The following is a 27722-nucleotide window of genomic DNA, read 5'->3' as shown; positions in this document are numbered from 1 at the left end:
ACTCACCATATTAATTGAAAAAAGTTCATCCATTTGATGAACTCAATAAATCTCAAAAAACCCAGAAAAAGGTTTTAATAAAATTCAACAACTATTCAGAATTTAAAACCCTTAGCAAACCAAAAATACAAAATAAAACAGAAGCAATATTGTAACAAATTCAATAAAGACTTTAAAAATGTTCTACATCAAAAAAAGAAATCTTTAAGGAAAAAAAGATCAATAAATTGGTATTGGTTTCTTATGTGTCAAATATCATGCTAAAATTTTTGTTATTTATGTTCCACCACAAAATAGTATTTTTATTTTTTATAAAATACTATTTTAATAACTTATTTACTTATTAAAAGTTCTTTTCCTGCCATAAACAGTTCTGAGACAACATCACGAACTTCTACTTCATCTGTAAAAACAGGTCCAGTCTGTAGTATTCGCCGGTTTGAGTCAGAGAGTGCTTCCAAGACAGCCAGAAACCGGGAGGCAGTGCTATCAAACAACTCCTCCAACAGCTTTTCTGTGGCTGTACGCGGCCATGGCATCTGGGGAAAAAAAAAAAAATACAGCCCACTTTTTTAAAGTTCTACAATGTCTGATGGCATAAGGCAAAGATGAGTAAGGTGCGCTTTATTAATGCTAACAGAGAGACTGGTTGGCCTGTCGATGAGACAGCTGCTTCTAGGGTTTCCATTTTTGAGATGTCACTCCAGATTTTATTAAAGTTTATGTTGTGCTACCATTACATCAAAGACTTTGCTTTTTCTTCTTCCAACTACAATTTTATTTTATTTTTAAACTTTAAAAAATTGTATTAGTTTTGCCAAATATCAAAATGAATCCGCCACAGGTACACATGTGTTCCCCATCCTGAACCCTCCTCCCTCCTCCCTCCCCATACCATCCCTCTGGGTCGTCCCAGTGCACTAGCCCCAAGCATCCAGTATCGTGCATTGAACCTGGACTGGCAACTCGTTTCATACATGATATTTTACATGTTTCAATGCCATTCTCCCAAATCTTCCCACCCTCTCCCTCTCCCACAGAGTCCATAAGACTGTTCTATACATCAGTGTCTCTTTTGCTGTCTCGTACACCGGGTTATTGTTACCATCTTTCTAAATTCCATATATATGCATTAGTATACTGTATTGGTGTTTTTCTTTCTGGCTTACTTCACTCTGTATAATAGGCTCCAGTTTCATCCACCTCATTAGAACTGATTCAAATGTATTCTTTTTAATGGCTGAGTAATACTCCATTGTGTATATGTACCACAGCTTTCTTATCCATTCATCTGCTGATGGACATCTAGGTTGCTTCCATGTCCTAACTATTATAAACAGTGCTGCAATGAACATTGGGGTACACGTGTCTCTTTCCCTTCTGGTTTCCTCAGTGTGTATGCCCAGCAGTGGGATTGCTGGATCATAAGGCAGTTCTATTTCCAGTTTTTTAAGGAATCTCCACACTGTTCTCCATAGTGGCTGTACTAGTTTGCATTCCCACCAACAATGTAAGAGGGTTCCCTTTTCTCCACACCCTCTCCAGCATTTATTACTTGTAGACTTTTGGATCGCAGCCATTCTGACTGGTGTGAAATGGTACCTCACAGTAGTTTTGATTTGCATTTCTCTGATAATGAGTGATGTTGAGCATCTTTTCATGTGTTTGTTAGCCATCTGTATGTCTTCTTTGGAGAAATGTCTATTTAGTTCTTTGGCCCATTTTTTGATTGGGTCATTTATTTTTCTGGAGTTGAGCTGTAGGAGTTGCTTGTATATTTTTGAGATTAGTTGTTTGTCAGTTGCTTCATTTGCTATTATTTTCTCCCATTCTGAAGGCTGTCTTTTCACCTTGCTAATAGTTTCCTTTGATGTGCAGAAGCTTTTAAGGTTAATTAGGTCCCATTTGTTCATTTTTGTTTTTATTTCCAATATTCTGGGAGGTGGGTCATAGAGGATCCTGCTGTGATGTATGTCAGAGAGTGTTTTGCTTTTTCTTTATGTTTGTGTTTCCAAGACAGCCTCTAAAGGCCCTTTATTAATAAACAACAGCATTGGTCTCCACATGCTTTGCAGCGACTTAATTACAGCCCTGAGGAAAAACTCGAGTTGCCTGAGAATCTCTCAGGAGAGCTTTTTAGATTCACCAACCAAATCTCCAGACAGTCAGTGAGTCTGGGTGGAGCATTTTTAGAAAACCAGGTGGAAATTCTAATGAAGAATGTCCCCAAACTCAAATTGGAAATAATATTTTATCATATAAGTAACGGGTCTTGTGGCAGCTAACTGTAAAGAAGAGTTGACCAACTGGATACAAAGAAGCAGGTGCCACTCACATCCCCATGTGGATCCCCGGTCACTCTATTTTGTGTCGGCCTGAAAGGATTTCACTCCTGGCAGATGGCCTACCTACACACTTCATTCTTCTCTCTGACTAATGACCTGTTCTCTGTACTTAGATTACCAGGAAATAAGAAAGATAGCTTTAGTTGGCTTTTCTAGAATCCATGTCCAGTTAGTGGGCATCCACATTTCCTATGATTTCCTTGCTTTATTCATCTTCCTGAGGCAAACTGAGGAAGACAGAAAAGCAAAAGCAGAAATAAAGCTGCTTTGGACTATTTTTCTCCAAACACCAACTTCCCTGCTTATTAGAGTCTATGTGTTTTCAACCCTTAGGTTGACTGATATGTTTAAAAAAAAAAAAAAAAACCTCAGTAAATAGACTCATCTGTACTGTTTTTCGAGAAAGGGTGGGTGGAATGAATAGAGAGATTAGGATTGACATACATACACTACTACCGTGAAACTCCAATCCTTTGGCCACCTGATGTGAAGAACTGACTCACTGGAAAAGACCCTGATGCTGGGAAAGATTGAAGGCAGGAGGAGAAGGGGACAACAGAGGATGAGATGGTTGGATGGCATCACTGACTTGATGAACATGAGTTTGAGCAAGCTCCAGGAGTTGGTGATGGACAGGGAAGCCTGGCATGCTATAGTCCATGGGGTCGCGAAGAGTAGGACATGACTGAGTGACTGATTTGAACCGTGTGTAAAATAGATAGCTAGTGGGAAACTGCTATATAATACTGGGAGCTCAGCCCGATGCTCTGTGATGACCTAGAGGGATGGGATGGGGGTGGGGTGGGAGAGAAATCCAAGAGGGAGACGGTAAATATATACATATAGCTGATTCACTTTGCTGTACAGCAGAAATTGATGCAACATTGTAAAGTGATTATACTCCAATTAAAAAGAAAAAAAAACAGTAAAACTTGAACTTCAGGCCTCTTGCTTTACAAACAGAGGTCAGGGTTTCTTCTAAGATATTTGCTATAGGTTAAAACAGAAGTTTAAAAATTTATAGTTAAACAACATAATAAACTTCCTAATAATTAGAAGTATTCAAAATGAAATGGTAAATCCCAGATAGATTACACTGAATTTTGTTTTTTAAAATATTGTAGAGAAACTACAAAAAGTGAACTAGAATATTTATCAGATCTATAGATGAGTAACAAGCAAATGATTTTAAAATAGAAATATTTAAAAGATCTATAAAAAGATTTAAAGCTAATGTAATAAAAATACACTGAATTGTCAAACATGACAAAATATTAATGTCTATAAAAATAATGAGCCCATTCAAATACAACTCAAAAATTAAAATCTCTAGTAGATAAATGGTCAAAGACTGTGAAAGATAATTCACCTAAAAAGAAAATATAAAGAGTAAACACAAATGTAAGGGAAAGCTGGTTGAAAACAATAAAGTTAAAACAAGCCATTTTATGAAACCTTAATTATTTTAAAGATTAAGAAATAATATCAAAATGATAATGGTGAGATTGGCATATGCAGATTGTCACCTTGGAGAACTCATTTCAGAAATTCAATCTGGTAATATACATCAAGAGAAATAAGAGTGTTTGCAACTTTACTCAAATTCTACACCTTAAATTTTATCCACAGGAAACAAAAGAAGGAAAAAATAATATACTTGAGGATGTTGACTACATCAATATTTATAATAGCAAAAGATTGGAAAACAACTAAAATATTAGTAATAAAAAGTACTGGACAAATCTGGTACATGTACTGCTTAGGGTGAAAAGTGACAGTGAAAGTCATTCAGACATTTCTGACTCTTTGCAACCCTGTGGATTATACAGTCCATGGAATTCTCCAGGTCAGAATACTGGAGTGGGTAGCCTTTCCCTTCTCCAGGGGATCTTCCCAACCCAGGAATTGAAACAGGGTCACCTGCATTGCAGGCGGATTCTTTACCAACTGAGCTATGCCTAGAGTATACTAGACATCTTTTCAAATGTCAGGATGGATGAGAAGATGAATGATACAACCCATGCAGTAAGTTCCAATCCTGAATACCATGGCTCCCATGAGATCTATGCCATTAGACTTACTGTGTTAATTTCTCAACATAATACACCTGCCCTGTTCAAGCTCAGTGTCACTGTCTCACTGTGTGCCAAAAGCCTTTGCTTACTTCTGCCTCCAAACTACTATCATGCTCTTGTTCTTTACTTAGAATGTTTTTCCTGTTCTCCCTGTCCAGTCAAATCCTGCTTCTTATTTCAAAGTCATTCAAAAAAGACAGAACAGTGACTCCCATCTTTTCTATGAATATGTGCCACCACTCTTGGACCACAGTAGGCCTTTGACACATGGTTACTAAATGAATGAGTGAAAAATAAATAACAGTAACAGCTAATACTACTAAGGCTCTACCATTTGCCAGGAACATTCTAGGGGTGTTACATGTAACTCATTTAGTCACCACCATTATTTCCTTCTTAATTCTTATCACAGGCTTTAATTTACTTATTTATTCTGTAATTTCTCCACTAGAATGTAACCTCTACATATTTTGTTCACAGAGAAGTTACTTTAAAATATTTATTGAATGAATCACTAAATGGTCAATTATCAGAAGTCTGAATTAATAGTCCTACAAAACAATCCTTTGAGTCAAAATGATTTACTGCAAATTAACAACTGACCTACAAACTCAGAAATTTTTTATAAAATAGATTTAATGCATATTGAAATCATTTTCTTTTGTAGAAACATAATAAAATGATTTCATAAGCATAAAGCAGAACATTCTGCAAAATATGACCCCTGCTCTCTAACAAACACTATAGCATAACTACTTAATGATACCAGATACAGGCTACTCAGCAGCTCATCCAATGGATTATCTACAATTTGGCAGGTTACTACCCTCGACCAGTTAGACACCATGAGTCAGTAAGGGGTACAATTTAAAAGGATGTATGAACTGTATGTCTGGGCTCACCAGTCAATATACCACGGACACTAAGTAGCAATGAAAAGTTACTGTGTCCAAATAATATTTTCATTTAGTATTTGAATTCATTTAAAAGAAAAGAGAAGCCCTCTCAAATGTTTATAAAAAGAAATGAGGAAAGAGAACAGCAGTCATTGGATTATTTAGAATACCCTGGGCTAGAGACCTGGGTTCTGGTTCAAGGGTTGCCAGCAGCTGGCTTAAATACTCTGGGATTTATTTTTCCCATCTGTAATAGAAAAGGACTGACCAAACGATTTCCAAAATCCCTTCCAGGTTCTGAGATTCTACATCTCTTCTGTCAGAAAGTGTTCATATTCTTCCCCTCCACTTTCATTTTCAATCCTTACACAGAAGCTCATAGAAGAGAGTTTACAGCTATCCACAACAGTCACAGGGCACTGCGAAGATATATAGAGCTGGGATTTAAGGAACACTGAGACTCCGAATGGCCAAAGGGAAGACAGTGGGAGAGGGAAAAAGACAGAAGGGAGAAAGGGCAGAAGATCCCACAGGCATATGTATGTCCCACTCTCCTCCCTTAGTGCAATTGGCCAAACATACTTGTGGCCAACAGGGGCTGTGTGAGGGGTTTTGGCTGGTGAGAAAGAAGACTGTAGTCACTTCCATACTGAGTATCACTACCTACGTGAAGTCCTCCACAGCTCCCCTAGGTCCCCTCTGGCAGAACGACCTAGGTCTCCTCTGGCAGAACAACCCAGCAGTTTTCCAAATGAGGACCACCTCTCGATTTGGCCCTGAGCATCAGTCATGAGCAGATAACTATAATAACATTTGACTCCAGTGGGAAATAAGTTTTTGTTTTAAAGCCCCTGAGACATGGGGGTCGTTTACTACTCTAGTGCAACTACATCCTGTTGTTGTTATTTTAGTCACTAAGTTGTGTCCGACTCTGGCTTCTCGGTCCACAGGATTTCCCAGGTAAGAACACTGGAGTGGGTTGCCATTTCCTTCTCCATGGGATCTTCTCTAATCAGGTATCAAACCCGTGTCTCCTGCATTGGCAGGTGGATTCTTTTACCACTGAGCCATGAGGGAAGCCCAACCTACATCCTAAATACTCCAAAGATGAAACCGGAAGTTGATAAGAAAAGGTGCCTCCACTTCCTCTCCATCCTCAACACCTTCAAAACTGACACCGAGTGGTCAAAAGGCTTCTGTGGTCTTACTCAGAAGGCAGTAAATTTGAACCTTTCCCAGGCTTTTCTTCAGCTTCTTGCCCTTTAACATTACAAAACTAGGATTATGCGAAGGTACAAAAGCTCTGAGGAAAGGATGAAACAAGACCATGTCCAAATTAGGAAGACATTCTTCTATTTGCAGGGATTGGGGGCAGGATTTTTTTTACCTGGAGGATAAGAATGTTCTTTACAATGTTTGTTGGTTTCTGCTGTACAACAAGGTGAATCAGCTTTTATACATACATCCCTACCCTCTTGAGCCTCCCTCCAACCCAGCCCCCATCCCATCCCTCTAGGTCATCACAGATAGGGGGCAGGATTTAATATTGAGTGGTGAAAGTGTTAGTTGTAGGCCTGTTTGCAACCCCATTGACTGTAGCCCACTAGGCTCCTCTGTCCATGGGATTTTCCAAGTAAAGAGTACTGGAGTGGGTAGCCATTTCCTTTTCCAAGGGATCTTCCTGACTCAGGGATCAAACTTGGGTCTCCTGCATTGCAGGCAGATTCTACACCATCTGAGCCACCAGGGAAGAATAATGATCAAGCATTAAGGACACAGAGGTATAATATAAACACTGTAGAAATAGTCTGAGATACAGAAGATATTCTGAGACTTACAGTTTGTGCTTCCTTTATGTTAACTCTTATCTTTGGTCTAAAGAAACTTTTGTTTTTTCTTCTAGATTCAAATACTCCTCTTTTGAAGATCATGACTGCCATCTGCCTCAAAAAGAAGAATTACTTATGAAGCATCAATGGGATACACTTCTCAACTACTGATACTAAGTACTTCATCATCTGTAGAGTACAGTGGATTTATCTCATGAAATTTTTATACCTTTATTGTGGCCTCTCTATAATATTCTCTGGATTCTTCCTGTGGTTGTGAGGAACTCATTAATTCCAGTTGCCGTAACTCATCAATTTTAGCTAAAGCACGCCGAGCAAATGCCTACATGCAATTAAAATAAATTCAATTCATAAGACGTTAGAGTACAGTGATTAAAAATGTATCAAGAGAGTATGTTTTACTCTCCCAGACATTTGATTTAATTTGTGAATTAAACTAGGCTGATGCTGACTTTTTCAGAACATAGTGGCTGACCCATCAATCATTTCCTAGAAGCACCACTAATTTCTGTAAACCTAAAGTCAATGAAATGTTGGCTATACTAACTTTAGAATGCAGAAAAGTAAAGAAATTCAAAAAAGTAAGGAAATTCAAATTCTGGGTTACAGAGTAGCTTCTTATAGATGATCACTTCTCCGGTATTGCACATGCATGCACACACACACACATACACCCCTCCTCGGTGCTCTTCTCAAATTCTAACTTTTCCACCAAAACCAGCTGTATTATCTATTCAACTGTACACATTGTCAACTAAATTGTTAGGTCCTTAAAGGGCCTTGTTTTTATATTTCCAGTACCCAACATATAGAAAGTGTTTATTAATATCTGAGGAAAGGAAGAAGGTGGGCTTGCTTATTTAATAAGATCACCATTATTATAATTCTCTATTGCTATGATAGAGATAATAGCAAAATGAGTTTCATTCCTGTCATTTATTTTAGCAGTTCTTTCAAGTATTTTATTTATAATTTATGATTTTTCATGAAGATGTTTCTAGAACATAATAGTAACATAAAGGGTTACACTTTTCAATAAGAAAAAAATTGCAATAGGAATCAAATGGTTAAAACTATGCAAACATGTCTATCCCTGATAAATTTAATAGCTACAGCAATATGCCACCACTAGTACACTAAGACTAACTCTGCATATATGGTGAATAGTTTCTAGAATGTATCCTAGGCAAGAAAAGTATCCCACAAGGACTGAACTAAGCTATTCTCCTGCTGAAATCCAGACCCCACTGCACTCACCAAGTTATGCTCACTGGTGCAGGGATGGGATGGTCCAAAGGAAGGAATGCCTGTCTCTAATTCTTACCGGTCTATTGACAAGCAGAGTACTACATACTATAGTGAGGGTACCAGATTTCATTTGCACAGAGATGTGGCAGAGGTCAATAGAAGCTCCAACCAGTTAAGCTACATTTCAAATATTTAATCAAAAATATATACAGGAAAAGAGGAAAAATAAGAAATAGAGTATACTAAATAAATGGTGGCTGGAAGCAGAGAAAAACAAAACAAACAGATAGTAGACAGCTTGGAACACAAAAACTAAACAGGGAAGGAAAGTGGCTTGCATACAAGAATATAAAGCGGAAGGGAAGATATCAGAGATCTTATTCAGAAAAGAAGCAAAGATGGTGGAAGTGAACAGAGAATAAACGGGGAAGCAGAAAGTAAAAGCAAGAGATTCACAGAATGGAGAAGCCAGGCAAATGTCTGCAAATAAAGCCTGGGACTTGTATCCCTGCTTCATCCCAGTTCTTTGGCTTTTGTTGGTTTGCTTGTTTTCTTGCCACTTATCTAATGAAGAAAATGCTGAATATGTTGTATTTTTAAGTATTAGCATCCTCATAATTAAAAAGTGGCCTGCACGCATGCATGCTAAGTCACTTCAGTGTGTTTGACTCTTTGCAACCCTATGGACTATAGCCCAACAGGCTCTTCTGTCCATGGGATTCTCCAGGCTAGGATACTGGAGTGAGTTGCCACATCCTCCAGGGGATTTTCCCAACCCAGGGATTGAAGCCACATCTCTTACATCTTCTGCATTGTCAGGCAGGTTCTTTACCACTAGTGCCACCTGGGAAGCCCAAAAAGTAGCCTACCTCTCCATGAACACCAGCTTGGCAGTCATAGTAGCACTGGCAGACAGCTGTGTAAAGAGTAGCTCTCCACGTCAAGTACCTGATGGACAGGAGAGGCACTGAAGACTCCATACATATACTGGCCCACAGGAGGTATTCCAAGGCCTAAATCAGAAAGGGCACGATTGAGTGTCTTTTCATTTTAAGGGAATAATGCCAATTTTTATTCAATATAATCAAATGAAGAATGGTGAGCACAAGTCACTGACGCTAAAAATACACAAATAATGAGTCAACTAAAAAATAAGCATTTAAAAGTTAAAGAAGAATTTCAAGAACTCAAAATCTCAAGTTAGCCATTTTACAATGTCTTCCTGCCTAGCTCCTAGAGTCCTATGAACTCAGCTTATTCTTCTTAACATTTACCAAATGTCAACACTAGTCGAGGAGCTAATTATGAAAGGCATGAAAGTGAAAGTGACTCAGTCGTGTTTGACTCTTTGTGACCCCATGGACTATACAGTCCATGAAATTCTCCAGGCCAAAATACTGGAGTGGGTAGCCTTTCCCTTCTCCAGGGGATCTTCCCAACGCAGGGCTTCAACCCAGGTCTCCCACATTGCAAGCAGATTCTTTACCAGCTGAGCTACACAAGGCAAGCCCAAAAGTACTGGAGTGGATAGCCTATCCCTTCTCCAGGGGATCTTCCTGACCCAGGAATCAAACCAGGGTCTCCTGCATTGCAGGAGGATTCTTTACCAGCTGAGCCACAAGGGAAGCCCAAGGAGCTAATTGCAACAATGCAATTGTTATTAGCAACAAATTTCTGTTGATTGATCGACAACAGACCTTCATTGAAAAGTTTCAGTTCCTGATGCTACATATTTCTAGTAATCATAGCATCAAGGGGCTGAGAATCTAATTTCATTCCCTCAACATCACCAGCACCACCACCTGATGTCCCTCACCTTCTCTGCCCACAATCAACAAGGAATGTGCCACGTGGCATAAGAAGACACTTCTAAACATGATCTTCTTTAACCTGAAATGCAATCATTTTGATACACCTCCAGTGCATTTGTTCTAGTTATGCCTTCTAGAACAGCACAAGACCACTCAAGACTCAACTTGAGAATTATACAGCCTTCCAAGAATCTGAAAGCATCTATGCAGGCTGCCGCTCCCCCAGCACTCTCCAGGACTAAGATCCCCAAGCACTTCTATCCTCCCAGGACAAAGCTTCCCTCTCTTACCATGGTATTATTTGAGGTGGCCAATGTCCCTGTACAGTATATGACTAGAGCACAGTAAAATGAAACTCTCACTCTCTGGTTCTGGTCCCTATATCTCTATTAAGTCAACCTGGGGTTGCTTTATTGCTGCTTTAATTGTTTCTGTCATTGTTTGCTAATTTTGCCACACTGTGAACTAAAACAGAATTAACAATTATCAAAATTCTTGAGTTTCACATTATCTGCTGTAAAGAAATCCTATTGTGGATTTTTGCATTCATATAGTTGTGTTTTGCGGGGCGTGGGATTAAATCATGTACAAATTTTTCCCCCTTTATATCCACGTGGCTTTCAAAGCTCTCAGGATTCCTGGTATTCAAAACTTCATACTTCAAAATAAAACTAGCTACAGTTACCAGTTGTTCACATAATATTTGGGTGTGGTCTCAGATTTAGTATAAAAGATCCCACATCACAGATTTTTAGTGCCAGACAGAACCTTAAAAGTAACCTAATCTGACTCCAAGAGGCTAAACTGCTTGGAAGTGACAGAGCTGGGGCTGGAATTCGGGTCTCTGGACTCCTAAGGGCAGCAGGATTGTTCCCACTACACAGGGCAACTTCAATGAATAGAAGAAAAGCCATCATTCCACTGAGGGTTCTGAGAAACCATCATTCAGGTTTCGAAGCTGAAATGCCATTTCAAAAAAAAACTACTTAATTTGATTGCAGCATTTTTTTCTCGACCATAAAAGAAAGAATTATTTCTATTAACAAAAATTTGATGATTTCAACAGGACTAGTCTCTTCATTAAAAGAAAACAGAACAAAACTTTGAAAAATACAAATTTTAGGAGCCTAGCAAGAGCATGGTTAAGGTGTCCAGTAGGAAGAACCACACAAGGATTAACCAGCCGAGCCACAAGATGGCAGTGCAGCGTCACTTATTTCAGTTCTCAGCCTTTGAGGGGAGCAAAGAGAGGCACTTTAAAGTCTGGACTTGAACTTTATGTGATGGTCTGTGGAAGAATCTGACAACCATCGTTCACGCATCGGCTCTGGCCTCAGCTACATCTCTGACTATCCTAACTAGATATGCAACCCTTCCAAGCCTCAGCTTCCTCATCTGTAAGACATAAGTGATAACGCTACCTTCTCCAAGTGCTGGTGAGAATTCAACGAGTAATATGTGAAAATGGCTTAGAAGCATACCTGAGAGATGGTAAGCATTCATTCAACAAAGGACAGTGATGATAGTCTTAAGGTCTCACCCTCGTAAGACTACCAAGGCATTATTGTGTACACAGAGCCCTTCACACAGCACTTAACGCATAGTAGGGATTCGATAAATATTCAATAATAACAAGTGGTAATCATAATTACCAAATCCTGTAGGAATAGGAGTTTAGATTGCTCTGGGGTGACACCACTAAAAACCTAAGGACCCCATGTCTGTTTCTCCTTCTGTTTTGGACTGTAATGGACTTGAACTCTAAAGTAGCTACAAAATCAGGAGGATTCAGATGGGGCCGGACTGCCAAGGGCCTGTCCCCATTAAATGGACCCATCGAGTCCATGTAGAGTCTCAGCTCAGGAGTTGACTCATCAGCTGAGGGTTTGTGAGTTTCAGGGTAAAAAATTAATTTCCTTGAATCTTATTACACTGAACATACATTGAAAGAATTCCAGCCTGATCTGCAAGTGCCAATTGTGCAGCCACCCACCATCTCAAAATTCTTGCATTCCTCACTCCCCCGACTCCCACTCCACAGACTGGGTCTATGAAATGATCCTCCTTCGGGCCTTCCTTATTCTGTCAATGAGAAACTCACATTATATGAGGGGGAGAGAAGAAATCTTACACAGAATATAAATAAGGAATTATTTTAAGATGGCTATCACGTTAAATCAAAATTCCCTCAGCATTAGCAAGTACAAACACCAACAGTTAAATGTTGGCACAGACATCTCTGCCCTTCAAAGCCTTGCCAGACGAATGTTATAAGCAGACCAAACTATGGTGATTCTGTGGAGCAGTTATTTGTTGCCACAGCAAGCACAACAGGAGATTTCCTAAATTCCTTTCAGGAAATCATCTGGAACTGAATAGAGAATCATTGGAATAGTCTCTAGGCCAAATTTACATTAAGCATGGTACAGCCTCTCCTTGTTTTAATTCACACTCAAAATGCTGGCATAGAGTTTGTTAAGTCACTGTCAGTAATAGAGCTTTTAAATGCAAGGAACAAAACAGAGAGAGAGAACACACAATTAATGCTATCCATTGAGCATGCAAATATCTTGGCATCTGTTTTTTTAAGTGTTGTCAGTTTTTAAGATACTTGGCTATGTTTTGAGGAAATAAGGAAAATAATATCTGTCCCGAGTGTCCAAATATTCAGAGCAAGTTTTTACATACAATAGAGAAGACTCATGGAGAAGGCAATGGCAGCAGCAGCAGAGAAGACTCAAATAGCAATGCTGCAAATGCCAGCAACAACTCAAGCATGGTCTCGAGGACAGAATGTTGTCCTTTCTTGGCCTACATTCCAATGACTGAATAGTGAACACAGGGAATAAATATGTCTCCTGCAGACAAAGGTGCTACCAACATGGTAAGGAAGTCAACAGAAGCCATTCCCTCCAGCTAAAACTAAGCAGTGAGTACTGGTCAGTGCGAATCTTACTAAAAAATAACGTCAGCTCATGACTTACATAGCTGAGGTGTTTGTTCACCCATCGAGTATCTGGGCCATTGGTACAGGACAAGTTCTTCAAGCAAATGTGGTCCGAGCTCCACAGCAAGTAACCCACAGGCTAACCATAGTTGACCATCCAAACTACAATACTTTTAAAAGTAAAAGTGAGCACTATTAATAATTACTCCAGGACAGCAGGCATAAACCAGGACTGTCCTGGACAAGCTAGAATGAATGGCTACCCTGCTGCTACTGCTAAGTCGATTCAGTCGTGTCCGACTCCGTGCTACCCCATAGACGGCAGCCCATCAGGCTCCCCCGTCCCTGGGATTCTCCAGGCAAGAACACTGGAGTGGGTTGCCATTTCCTTCTCCAATGCATGAAAGTGAAAAGTGAAAGTGAAGTCGCTCGGTCGTGTCCGACTCTTAGGGACCCCACGGACTGCAGCCTACCAGGCTCCTCCATCCATGGGGTTTTCCAGGCAAGAGTACTGGAGTGGGGTGCCATTGCCTTCTCCACAATATGATACTGAATATCCATCTAATAACTATATCACCCCACTCCAGTACTCTTGCCTGGAAAATCCCATGGATGGAGGAGCCTGTTAGGCTGCAATCCGTGGGGTCCCTAAGAGTCGGACACGACCGAGCGACTTCACTTTCACTTTTCACTTTCATGCATTGGAGAAGGAAATGGCAACCCACTCCAGTGTTCTTGCCTGGAGAATCCCAGGGACGGGGAGACTGGTGGGCTGCCGTCTGTGGGGTCACACGGAGTTGGACACGACTAAAGTGACTTCGCAGCAGCAGCAGCAGTATCATATTGACAAGTTACAACTAATCTGAAAGACTGAGGGACCCTGGAGAAATATCTATCCATTTGGGAAATTCTTTCTTTTCATGAATACTTTAACTGTTTACATTTTTATTTATGATCATGTTAAAGGAAAACTAAAAACAGTATACCTAGTAATACAAATACAGCCACTAACTTTTGTGATACTAAGTCATTAAATTTTCTTTGTTTAGCATTCAATGCTAACAAAAGTCTTAAGAAAACCAGGAAATACAGGGGAAGATATTCTGACAGTAAATTTCATACCTTGGAAGAATGACCTCTGATCATCAATTTTCTGCAAATAGTGTAAATGTAAATGGTACCTAGATGGAGAAAAAGATTAGTATGTTTTATAGTCACATGACAGAACTTTACATTCCACACTCTGTAGTTTAAGTTGGTAGTTCTCAAAACAAATGACTCTCTTATAAGAAAATCTGATAATGACCAAAGTTATAATCATTATAAAACTTTTTATAACTTGCAGCTAAATTTTTAAAAGAATTAATATGACCATATTTTTAAAATGTTAACACAGGAAACTTAGTCTTACTTTAAAGGCATTTTAAAGTACTGGTCAGTAAGAAGTGAAAGTGAAGTCGCTCAGTTGTGTCCAACTCTTTGGGACCCCATGGCTTCTCAGTCCATGGGATTTTCCAGGCAGGAGTACTGGAGTGGGTTGCCACTTCCTTCTCCAGGGGATCCCTGGATCCAGGGATCGAACCTGGGTCTCCCGCATTGTAGGCAAATGCTTTACCCTCTGAGCCACCAGGGAAACCCAACCCTTACTATAAAACAAAGCCAGCTCATGACTGGAACACAGCTGAGGTATTTGTTTAGCCAACTAGTATCAGGGCCATAAGTTACAGTCCAAGCTCTTCCAGTAAAATGCAGATCAAGCTCCATAGTAAGACATAAGTTTAAGTTTTGAAATATACTGAACAAAAGGACATTTTAATAGCATAATGTATATACTTTGTGGTTTTATTAATTCATATAAAATTTTATTGGTTCCCATGGTTTCCTCACAGTTGCATAACTAAAGATTTATCTCCAAATAAGACTAGGATACATATTTAATCATATAGCACAATACTCAACAAAGAAACTCATAACTTAAAACCATAATGCATAATAGGTTACATTATATTCACTTGCTGTTTCATATAATATCTACCCCATTATTAAGTACGTCCCATAAGCACTCTGATGAAAAATGCCATTTCCAACTCCTATGTAAGATCATTCAAGTACGATCATTTTTAAAATCAGGCCAATAATTAAATGAAGATAGACAGCTCATTTCATAGCAGCATTTGGAGGACAAGTGGAGAATGGCATCACCGTATATCTTTCTATATAGAAAACATATTATCAGGCTATAAACATAACCCAAAAGACAGTATGCTGCTGCTGCTAAGTCACTTCAGAAAGACAGTATAGCATGCTTTAAAAAGGCATTTAATTATAATGGCAAGCAATCTAAATATTTCCCATAAAATATCTGATCTAAAATTCATAAGCGCCACAATTCAACAATTACAAATCCTATGTTCACTTTTAAACTTAAAAAGCTTCTAAGAAAATAGCACCTGCTTCAAAACACACATCCCTTGATTACAATACACCTGCAGGCATAATAAATATGACACAAATCAGTGACCAAAATATACTGAATAAAATCTTAAATACTTAAACAACCATAAAGTTCACAGAGAATGCAATTAAGTCCTTCACATTCAGAGCCTCAGCATTCTTAATGTGCCTGCTCTCATGACGTAGAATTGTTTATCTGCAGTAAGATCCAGTAGGGAAAAATTCCTCAGCTAGTAAGAGCTCAGGCTCAGCATTCTTAACTTGGCTTTGTTGACCTGATCTGTATAACTGTGTTACTTAGGAAAAAAATCACCTAGTGAGGATATGCATAGGAGACATGTAACTCTTCACAAAACACATGACTCAGGTGTGAGCAGGGAACTCAAGACAAACATTCAGCAATGGGAACTGGGGGACTTCAGAAAGCCTCAGGAGACCACCCTCAAGAATAACAAGGGCCCTTGGTACTTCAAAGATGTACCTTTAATCTTTGCACCCCTAGTGCACCCTGACCATAATGGAATTCTTCCCTGATGGTTCAGGATATTGGCATGGCTTACAGATTCCACCGCAGAAGCCCACTGGACAGAGTAAATGGTTCAAAATGGAACACAGACTGAATCTTTATGATCTCAGAATGCCTCTGGAACTTAGTTTGATGTTTTAACCAAATCCCTGATACAGAGTGACTTGTGACAAGTGATTCCTTGACATGTGACTCCTTTTCATCAAAGACAGTCACCACCAAAATAATCTATTTGAAGGCTTAAATGATTTGTGTTCAGGTTAGTTGGGAAGTCAGATATTATCCAATATTATCCAATATTCATTTACCCAGTTAGATTTTGTGAAAGAACCAAGATTGATTAAATAACTTAAGAAACCAACTCTTATAATTGTATAATAGTCAATTAAAGAGTGTTAATATTTAGCAGGAAAGTTCGAATGTATTTTAAGAAATTGACTGGGCAGGTCATTTTTTCACAATTCAAATTCCAAAGTTTTAAAACTACAAGGCCTTTGCACTTGCTAATCTCCCAGTCGGAATGCCCTTGCCCTGAATGCTCAGATGTCTCAGCCAGGTGTTTGTTCAAATCTCCAGTGAGGTCTACCCTGACCATTCTATTTAAAATTGCAGCCCAGGCCCCAGACCAGCCATCACTCTCACTAATCCCTTTCTAGACTTTATTTCCCTCCATAGCGCTCATCATCAGGGGCTTTCCAGGTGGCTCAGTGGTAAAAGAATCTGCCTGCCAATGCAAGAGATGAAGGTTTGATCCCTGGGTCGAGAAGATCTCCTGGAAAAGGAAATGGCAACCCACTCCTATACTCTTGACTGGGAAGTCCAATGGAAGAGGAGACTGGTGGGCTGCAGTCCATGGGGTTGCAAAAAAGTCAGACATGACTAACGATACACACAGATAGTCCTCATCACCACCTGACACATCACTTAGTTTTGACTTGTTTATCATCTCTCTGAAGTACTATGGCAGCATGAGAAATAGGGTTTTTGTGTGTTGTCCACTTCTGTATCCCTAACACCTGGAACAATGCCTGCCACTTAAGTTTGAGATGAATTAATTAAAACAGGGATGGCAACTAATGACACTAAGCGCATGTATCTCCCACAATCCAGCAACCACTCCAGGGCACACGTCCCAGAAAACTCTCACACGGGTCTACAAGAGGACCGATGTGAGGATACTCACTACAGAATTATCTGTGAGGTCAGAGAAGCAGGGCAAACGAGGTGCCCATCCTTATTATGGGTCTCTGCCGAATACAATTCAGCAGGCAGTTAACAAACCAGGTTTACATATAGGAACATGGCTAGATTCTAAAACCATAGAGTTGAGCAGGAAAATATTTAGGAAACAGGATAAAATCTAGAACATGATGCCAAAGAAAAAGCACCCAGCAGAATAAAGGATGTGGAAGACACAGGGATTGTCCTTTTTAAAAAGAAAATGGGAGGGGGGTGGTTTTGTGGGAATCTTTGAAGGATTTCTGATAGGGAGTCACACTGCATCATCTCCACCCCTTAAGCTGAGCCTGACCCCAGGGCCCAACCATCAGGTTGGGTATCACCCTTTCTTGAGCACAGAAGCTCTGCTCTGGCCCAGTCCCTGCCAAGATGCATGAGCAATTCACCCAGAGACATGGCCCTGGCAACTCTGATGATGATGGGATGCAAAAGTTTAACAATCACTGACCTGAAAAATATCTCCCAGAGACACTCTCATCTCAGTAGCAAATGTAAGGTCTGATTACAGTCAAAATGTCAAAAAAAATTATTTGGGGACAGTGAAGAAGGAAAAGACTAGGAAACATACTGTCAGCTACCATGGATGAGAGGAAATCCAATATGCTTTCTTTCAAGTTGTTTTGCCCTCATCTTGTAAACTCAGAACAGACTGTCATTCTTTTTCTTACAAGAATATGTGATCCAGAGAACAATATTATAGGTTACTCCTTATAACTTCAAATTGTAACTTTAAAGAGAATTTAAATTGAATTTAAATTGTAACTCTTAAAAGAAAAAAAAGGTTACCTTTTTATAAGATTTAGATAAGATTCATTTTATGAGACATACATAATGCATACATACGTCTATCTATATAACGCATATATGTGTATATAAATAAACCATATACACATATACATGCACATTCTCAGAGTTCCTCACTCAAAAACAAGTAGGAGGAGAAGGTTGATATGTAGGAAGCCCTAGTCACTGGCCAAAATATTTGAGGAGAGGACCGATAAGTAGATGATGCTTAGAAATAATCTAACCTGCAAGGGCCCTCTGATCCTTCTCCACTTAGATTTATTTGGCCAAAAAGTTTGTTCAGGCTTTTCTGTAAGATGTTATAGAAGAACATGAATGAACTTTTGGCCAACCCAATATCGACTTACTAACTGTGGCCCCGTATTTTGTTTATATGTGAAACTGATTCTCTCCACAGCTCTGATCCTCCCTTGAGCAGAAAATCCACACACTTGCTGTATGAGTCCCTGCTGGTAAGGACAAACTAAAATGTGATAAAAATGTAACAAAGCCCACCACTGTCCTCTTATGAAATGAACATTATCTAAATCACAAGGTAATCAAGTCACCATCGAACTTGGCAATTAAATGACTTCCTGAAAGACACAATGAAAAATAAAATATTGAACACTGATATATACCATTGAAGATAATCCAGCACAGGTGCTCCTGTGGCAAAGCCACCTGCATGATGAGCCTGAAGGAGGACAAGATTTGCAGACAGTGGGTCACAGATTCTTTATTCTGCAGGTTCACATCACTGTCACAGACCAGCTGGTAGTTGCAAATATTTTTGCCATTTAAAGCATGAAACTGAAACATATGAGACAAAAAGAATATAAATAATGCTTACACAACTTAGGAAAGCACCTCTTAAAATGCAAAAAACTAAAATGAAAACAAATTATGCATAACTAACTCAATAGATCAGTAGAGTACAGGAGACTGAATGTTTGTGTCCTTCCAAAATGTATATGTTGAAACCTCACCAGCTGCCATATGAGAACATAGCGGGAAAGCAGGCCCTCACCAGACAGAGTCTTCCAGCCCCCCTGATCTTGGACTCACCAGTCTCCAGAACCACGAGCAATAAATGTTGTTTAAGCCATCCAATCTCTGGATTTTGGCTATAGCAGCCTTAGTGGACTAACACATGGGAAGAAACTTGGTAAAATAAGTTTATTCAAACCATCGATTTAGTTAAGATCATCTTTCTTTAGTCAAAAAAAAAAGTCTTACTTCCAAGAATATAGGATTGAAACAATTTTTAAAAGTCTCCCTAATGGTATGTTAACATATTAATTCAGATGTTATGTATGTACACAATTCTGTCGGCAAATGTTTGTTGAGCACCTCTGTTTGCCACACTCTGCTAAGCAACAGGGAGTCAAAGATGAGGAAGACAAGGCTCTTGACAGAGGAAAAACCCTTCCAGGCACACACAGTGTTAGGGATGCTTAAGGTGACTGCTGTGGTCACTGAGCTGAAAGTCTTTTTTAAAGTTGGGTAAGAAGGTTTAAGACAAATTGAGCTATAGAAGTGGTCCATGGTTAGAACATGGACACCATTCCAAAGAATGTGGACTAGTATTTGATTTACACTTTTTAGAAATGAATTCTGACAAAAGTATGAAAGATGCAAAGCAGATGGGGGACAAAGCTACATGCAAGAGGCTAGCAGAGATCAAAGGCTTCTGAGGTTGTCCAGAGACAAAAGGGCCCTGAAATGGGGCTCTGAAAGTGGGGATGAAGAGAAAAGAAAGAGCTAAGTCTTATCTAAGATCCATGACATTTAGTGACCAATTAGAAGTGAGAGGTAAGAGAGAGGAAGAGGCTTGCAATGGTTTCCTGCTTGGGTGATGGACTGGAGCCAATTATTGGAGAAAAGATGTTTGTTCAATTTGGGACATGTTGATTATGAGATTATGATGTTACCTCGATAGATGGGGAGTTCAGGAGAGTGATTTTGGCTAGAGAAACATCAGAACTACTAAAGCTGTGCGAGTGTACACTTATAATAACACAAATGAGCCTTATTCTACCAGGCAGATTGTCTGCTTGGATAAATGTATTTCTAGCCACCATGAAACTGACTTCACAGCTAGGGAGGTTGAGTCTAAGCATGATAATACAATAGTATAAGAGATATGGAGGCCTGGGCCAGGGTAGTAGGGGGTGGGGGGGCTCAAAAGTTCCAATTTTTCATTCAGCACTCTTCCCAATGGGGCACTGAGATATTACAATTTATAAGAAATATATATTTGGTCACGCAGATGGCCAAAATATGTTTCTCATATATGTTTGTTCTTCATCCACAGTTTCTAGCTCACAAGCCCCCCAAACCCTTGGAATTGTTTTAAGTGTTGAGAGTGACAAAGATCTTTGGCTATGTTAATGAGGTGACTTTTGGAAAGTGGCTAAGGATGGAGGTTAAGTTGCCAATGGAGCCAACCATGTGATTAGAGGTTTAGCACTTTCAGTCCCACCCCCTGACCTCCAGGGAAGGGAACAGGGGCTGGAAGTTGAATCTACAACCAATGGCCAATAATTCAATCAATCCCAATTATGCAATGAAGCCTCTCTTAGACTTTAAGGAGACCAAACCAGTCAATCCTAAAGGAAATCAACCCTGAATATTCATTGGAAGGACTGTTGCTGAAGCTCCAACACTTTGGCCACCTGATGGGAAGAGCTGACTCACTGGAAAAGACCCTGATGATGGGAAACATTAAAGGCAAAAGAAGAGGCAGCAAAGGATGAGATGGTTATATAGCATCACTGACTCAATGGACATAAATTTGAGCAAACTACAGGAGACAGTGGAAGACAGGAGAGTCTGGCATAATACAGTCCGTGAGGTCTTAAAGAATTGGACATGGCTTGGTGACCGAACAACAACAATGAAGCCTGCGTAAAAACCCAAAAGGATGGTGTTTGGGAAGTTTCCAAGATGATGAACACATGGAGGTGCTGGGAGTGGGGTGCCCACAGGGGCCATGGAAGCACTACGCCCTTTCCCCATGCCTTGTTCTATGTATCTCTTCCCTCTAGTTCCTGAGTTACATTATGTCCGTTTATAATAAACCTGTAATCTAATAACTAAAATGTTTTCACAAGTGCCATGAGCCACTACAGCAAATTATTGAACCCAAGGATGGGTCGTAGGAACCTCTGAGGTAACAACTGGAGCTTGCAACTGGCATCTGAAGTGAGTATGGGATGTGGTGGAATGGGGAGTGGTCTTGTAAGACTGAACCCTTAACCTGTGGAATCTGACTCCATCTCCTCATAGAGTCAGAATAGAGTTGAGCTGTAGGACAATCAGCTAGTGTTCCAAGAATTATTTCTTGGTATCAGGATCCCTACCCCTCCCCTCCATATTAAGCACTAACTCACATTGCCCAGTATTCTCATTCATGCACTTGTGTCACAGGCAAACTAAATGTGCCTTCAAACATGCTTCAGCATTTCTGCTTATTAAACCACATGTTGTTTTCAAGACCTAGAACAATCATTAAGTTTGGAATAACACAGCCTCGGATTCAGATGAATTAGGGTTCAAACACCAACTGTGTCTATTGCTTAAAACAACTAGGTTTTTTACTCTCCAAAAAGCCTCAGTTTCTTATCTGTAAAAGAGGCATAATCGTACCCATCTCTTAGGACTGCAATGAGGCTGCAAGATAACAGTTCATATAAAGCATTTAGAAGACTACCTAGCACATGATAACTGCTCAACCAGTGACTCATCGGTAGCAATTAACATAATAATGCTGGTATACTAGAAAAAAGCATATTTTTTTTCATATCAAAAGATCTATGTTTCCTCTCCAGAGTCACTAGTTATTATACTGTGTGATTAGCTTTCTTTTTCTCTCTTATACAATAGGGATAATAACAGTATCTAACTCATAGAGTTATTGTAAGGAGCCAATGTTTTCCAAAGTACTTTGAAGAGTAAAAGCATTCTACCAATATTAGTTATAATAATAATAAAACTGCCTACTGGATGAATAAGCGATTATAGTGACGAAATCTCCAAAGCATCTTTACAAAAGTTAATAAGTGCACTTTCTCATCCAGCACAGAAAGTATTTATTAAGCAACTTATAGTACACAGGTAAATACCACGCTAGGCAAATGAAAGACACTGAGAAGCTGTCAGCTAAAGGACAGACTGTTGCATAGCTAATATAAACGGTAGCTATTTTAGCTACCACTTTCATCTTACTGTATGTGCTGCAGTTTTGTCTCCAAAGCCTTTTGGGAAAAAGACAGTTTTGAATTGATTCACGTCTGCTTTATTCTCATCAAAGCTGATGCTGAACTCCTGAAGATATCTGCCATAGCACTGTAAAAGGGCCAATTTATATTCCTGAAATAAAAAAAAAAAGGGCTCGATGAAGGTTTTAAAATACCATTTTTCTTATCATTATTAAAATTAGGTGATATTGGGTTTCCCAGGTGGCGCTAGTGCTAAAGAACCCACTGCCAATGCAGGAAACAGAAGAGACGTGGGTTTGATCCCTGGGGTCGAAAAGATCCCCCAGAGGAGGGAATGGCAACCCATTCAGGTATTTTTGCCTGGAGAATCCCATGGACAGAGGAGCCTGGCAGGGTCACAAAGACGCAGACATGACTGAAGCAACTTAGCACACCCAACGTTCATATTATTCTCAATGATGGCAATGTTGATAATTACTATGATCACCATTACTTCCACCATGACATCATTACTAACATTATCACAACTATTTCCAAACACACACGTAACAGACACTGTTCTTGGCAATGCATGTGCATTATTTAATTCTCCTCACAACAAACCAATTGTGACATGAGACTTCAAAGACGGGGATACTCCCCAGGGCATTGTGTGTGGCAATACCTGGATATACTCAAAATCCAACAGGTTCAGCCTCAACAGAGGATAGTAATCCACCAACTCAATCACAGAGGTGGAGGAGCTGTTTAACCAGCCTTGCTTCTCTGATACCTCCTAAGCTCCAAAAAAGAAAGGACAGGTTGGGGAGGGCAGCTAGGGAGAGGAGAAAAAATGGGGGTGGGTAGAGAAAAGAAGGAAGAGGAAAAAAAGGAAGGGAGGAAAGAAAGAAAGGAGAAGAGAAGAGAAGATTGCAGGTGATGAGCTGGCTCTTTCATGTCCCATTTCTGAAGTTGCATCAGGACCAATCAGTCTGTGCTGTTGGTAGTTAAGGATTCTCGTCAGTTCTGATGCATGCTTAGTTTCCCATTACAAAGTCAGATGCCTCATTTCTGAAGCCCACAGGGCACAGCTGACCCAGAGAGTTTCAGGGCGGTGGATGCCAGCAAGGCTCCATAGATGAGTCAGCTACAGCCCTTCCTCTGCTTCTTCCCATGCCACTGTGTTTCCAGGAAGAGCAGCTGCCCTGGGTGTGAACTGCCTCTTGGGTTACCTTGCCCCTCCACAGATTCAGAGTTAAAATGCTCTTTTGTTCCTATTTCTATTGACTTGTTTGTCACTTACTCACTAATTAATTCTGAATCTTTTCCATTCTAACTTGATTCACATAATGAATTCAAATCTAGGTTCAAAACAAGAGTAGTCCAACAAGATGAGCTTTACTGTAACTAAAATAAAAATAGATTCTAGAAACCAAAGTAACCACTCAAGTTTGTTTCCAGGGTTATAAATACCTTTACCGGCCCACTTTCCCATCAGTGAAAAGTATTTAAAACATTCTGTTTCTTTAGTAAATCTTTTAGATAGTCTACCTGAAATACTCTGAATTCTTGGCCAATACCCATTATCAACTTGCTTTATCAACTTCTAACATGTTCCTTCTTCCTCCCTCCACCCATCTGGATACTCCTGAAACAACCTCAGACCGTGTTGTGTATCACCAGCTCCTTATTATGGAATTCTACAGGCAAGAATACTGGAGTGGGGTGCCATTTCTTTCTCCAGGGGATCTTCCTGACCCAAGTATTAAACCCAGGTCTCCAGCATTGCAGGCAGATTCCTTACCATACGAACTACCAGGGAAGCCTCATTATATTGAGAAGACGCATAAAAACAAAGAGCCGGGCACTCGTCTAATTCTTGTGAAAACTGTTATTCCATTTCACATGAATATAGCTTACAAGTTGGATCTCACTTGGTTTCTTTTTCTGTAGTTTCCCAAACTCTGTATTTTCAAGTCTCTAAGAACCATGGTCCAATTACATGGAGCTGAGAGGATTCTTTAATTTGGGCAGCTGAAAATAGATCTTAGTGCTCCCTTATGCAAGTTCCTCTGCATCTTTGCCTCCATTCGGTAAATTTCCAAAAAGATTCAAGCCCAGAAAATAGAAATGGAGGAGGAAAATGAAGCTGAGAAACTGTAGACTTAGAAGATTTGAAACTGTGCCTCCAAAGAGGTAAGAGAAGCTCATAACAAAATAGAAATTCATGAGCTTGTCTTACAGAACAACAGATAAGGGAAGAGTTTGTTAAAACCCCTTGGTTTGTAAACTACCTTCACTGATTAAGGTAGCTTTAGTTATTTTTTTCTCTTTCTTTTTCTTTCCTTAATTGTGTACCTTCCCACCTTCATGGCAGAAAGCGAAGAACTAAAGAGCCTCTCGATGAAAGTGAAAGAGGAGAGTGAAAAAGTTGACTTAAAAGTCAAAATTCAAAAAACAAAGATCATGGCATCTGGTCCCATCACTTCATGGGCAAATAGATGGGTAAACAATGGAAACATTGTGATAGACTTTATTTTGAGGGGGTCCAAAATCACAGCAGATGGTGACTGCAGCCATGAAATTAAAATACCCTTGCTCCTTGGAAGAAAAGCTATGACCCATCTGGACAGCATATTAAGAAGCATAGACATTACTTTGCCAACAAAAGTCATTTAGTCAGAGCTGTGGTTTTTCCAGTAGTCATATATGAATGTGAGAGTTGGACTACAAAGAAAGCTGAGCACCGAAGAATTGATGTTTTTAAACTGTCGTATTGGAGAAGACTTTTGAGAGTCCCTTGAACTGCAAGGAGATCCAACCAGTCCATCCTAAAGGAAATCTGTCCTGAATATTCATTGGAAGGACTGATAGTGAAGCTGAAATCCAATACTTTGGTCACCTAATGGGAATAACTGACTCACTGGAAAAGACCCTGATGCTGGGAAAGATTGGAGGCAGGAGGAGAATGGAACAGAGGATGAGATGGTTGGATGGCATCACTGACTTGATGGACATGAGTTTGAGCAAGCTCTGGGAGTTGGTGATGGACAGGGAAGTCTGGGGTGCTACAGTCCATGGGGTCGCAGAGTCAGACACAACTGAGCAACTGAACTGAATGGACAGCTTCAGGCTGTCCAGTTGTTTTACAGGAACTAGAGTCAGCTCTTGCCTAGAGCCAACCAACAGGGGGAAGGTTGGGACCCCCAACCCTAAAATTAGGCCTGCCCAGGCATCTCTTGACCAGTCCTTTTGACGTCAGAGGCTGAAAAGCTCTGGGCTCCCATCAGGCTATGCACCCCCATTTTGAATACACACATAACCCAGGTGCACCTGTGCAGAACTCCAACTACCTCCCTCACCTTTCCCCCTACCTCCAATCACCTTTCCCTGAGCCTAAGATCACACTGTTGATATCTCATAAATATCCCAACTCCCTCGCTTTCCAGGAGGCAGATCTGAGACTTATTCCTCGCCTGGTTGCCTTGTGAATAAACTGTTTCTCTGCTGCAAACCTCAGCGGCTCAGTACTTGGCTCGCTTCATGTCAGGAAAACAGACCTGGCTTGGTAACAGACAGAATACCTCCCATGTCTGGCCTAAAATCACTTTGTATAAAATAACACTTGGTCCAAGGAGCCTATTAATACACGTGCCAAAGATATCATATTTAACTTGGAATAATTTGGGCCCAAGCCAGAGGTTATGGGGAAAAATTCACATTTTCATTAACTGAAAACCCAGCCTCAGTGTGGTCTTATCAAACCAAATCCATGAGTCCGCAGCAATCCAAGACCCGGGCATTGATAATGGAACTAGAAATAAGGCAGGAACTCAGTTGGAATACAACACTGAGTAAGAACTGGGGCCTGTATGGAATGACTTCTGCAATTACATATGGCAAAGTGTTGAGAAGGAGCTGAAGGTCATTGAAACAAGGCACCTGGAAGCAAGCAACACAGCAGCAAGGCCCTGCAAGGGCTGTGGGCAAGGTCAGCCATGTGAAAAACAACAGGAAGTGGTGTCTGGGCTCCTTTGTATGAGGTAGGAACATGATGACTCAGCATTTCCTGTTGGGCGCCTACCACACCCTCTGCTAACTATGGGCTGTGCTCCTGCTCAGCCTCAGCCAACTGTCTTTCTGTTCAGGAACCTCTCACCTCTGGAGAATCCCAACTACAAAATTTTAAAGTGAACACTTTTTCTGTCACTGTGCCTCATTAAAATTTTTACATATCCCCTTGGATTTTTCCAACAACAAAAAATCAAATCGTGTAAAAGAGGAATGCTATCCAATAATAATAATAATTAGCCAAATGAGTTTCATTTGGGCTCTTTTTACTCCAGAGGTACTTACTTTCATTTCACAAAGGCTATCTCCAACCTTCAGAAGCTTCTCGTTGTAATAGGCAGCTGGCAGCCGGGGGGCGTATTTGGTCCAGATATTAAACAGAGAGGTGGCACTGTAAAAATTATAAAATAAAACGATATCTTCAAAGTCAGCAGGAAGCCTAAATTAATTGGCAAGCAATCCTTAAAAACTTACCTTGTGCTAAGTCTTCTTTTTTTAACTTTTTATTTTGTATTGCTGCTGCTGCTGCTGCTAAGTCGCTTCAGTTGTGTCCGACTCTGTGCGACCCCATAGACGACAACAATGCTATGACAGTTTCAGGTGAACGGGGAAGGGACTCAGCCATACAGATACATGTATCCATTCTCCCCCACACTCCCCTCCCATCCAGGCTGCCCCATAACATTGAGCAGAGTTCCCTGTGCTGTACAGTAGGTCCTTGTTGGTTATCCGTTTTAAATATAGCAGTGTGTACATGTCCATCCCAGACTCTCAAACTATCCCTTCCCCCCATCCTTCCTCTCTTGTGCTTTCCAATGTGCCATACTGTCAATGTCTAATTATTGATAAATGTAATTACGGTTATAGTATTATTTCCTTTGTACCAAGCACTGACAGCTCTTAATGTGCATTTTTAATTATTTTAAAATTTTAATATTTTTATTGAGATATAGTTTGTTTCAGATGTACTACATTGTGATTTAGTAGTTTGTACCTCTTAATCCCCTACCTCTATCTTGCCCCTCACACCTTCCCTCTCCCCACTGGTAACCACTAGTTTGTTCTCTATGTCTGTGAGTCTGTTTCTTTGTTATTATAGTTACTAGTTTGTTGTATTTTTTAGATTCCACATATAAGTGATATCATAAAGTATTTGTCTTTCTCTGGCTGACTTCTTTCACCTGGCAAAATGATGCCCTCCAAGTCTATCCACGTTGTTGCAAATGGCAAGATTTCATTCTTTTTTATGGCTGAGTAATATTCCTGTGTGTGTAT

General features: G+C 40.0%; 1 protein-coding gene across 9 annotated transcripts in view; it reads right to left on the bottom strand.

Moving 5' to 3' along the window:
• The window catches only part of CFAP54 (cilia and flagella associated protein 54), a 300763-nt gene that overhangs the window by 263034 nt on the left and 10007 nt on the right, over positions 1-27722 (bottom strand). For 8 of the 9 annotated variants that reach the window (XM_061416977.1, XM_061416975.1, XM_061416972.1 and 5 more), the window contains exons 2-9: positions 26733-26838; positions 22405-22548; positions 18816-18987; positions 14295-14353; positions 9284-9427; positions 7375-7488; positions 7155-7256; positions 341-539 (exon numbers count right to left, since the gene is read on the bottom strand). In XM_061416977.1, coding sequence (XP_061272961.1) covers positions 341-539; positions 7155-7256; positions 7375-7488; positions 9284-9427; positions 14295-14353; positions 18816-18987; positions 22405-22548; positions 26733-26838 — 1040 coding nt within the window. Of the gene's footprint in view, positions 1-340; positions 540-7154; positions 7257-7374; positions 7489-9283; positions 9428-12218; positions 13470-14294; positions 14354-18815; positions 18988-22404; positions 22549-26732; positions 26839-27722 lie in introns of those variants that run through there. The other variant, XM_061416976.1, reaches the window with a different exon arrangement.

The sequence above is a fragment of the Bos javanicus genome, chromosome 5 (assembly GCF_032452875.1).
Source record: "Bos javanicus breed banteng chromosome 5, ARS-OSU_banteng_1.0, whole genome shotgun sequence".
NCBI lineage: Eukaryota > Metazoa > Chordata > Mammalia > Artiodactyla > Bovidae > Bos > Bos javanicus.
This window is presented reverse-complemented; position numbering and strand designations above follow the sequence as displayed.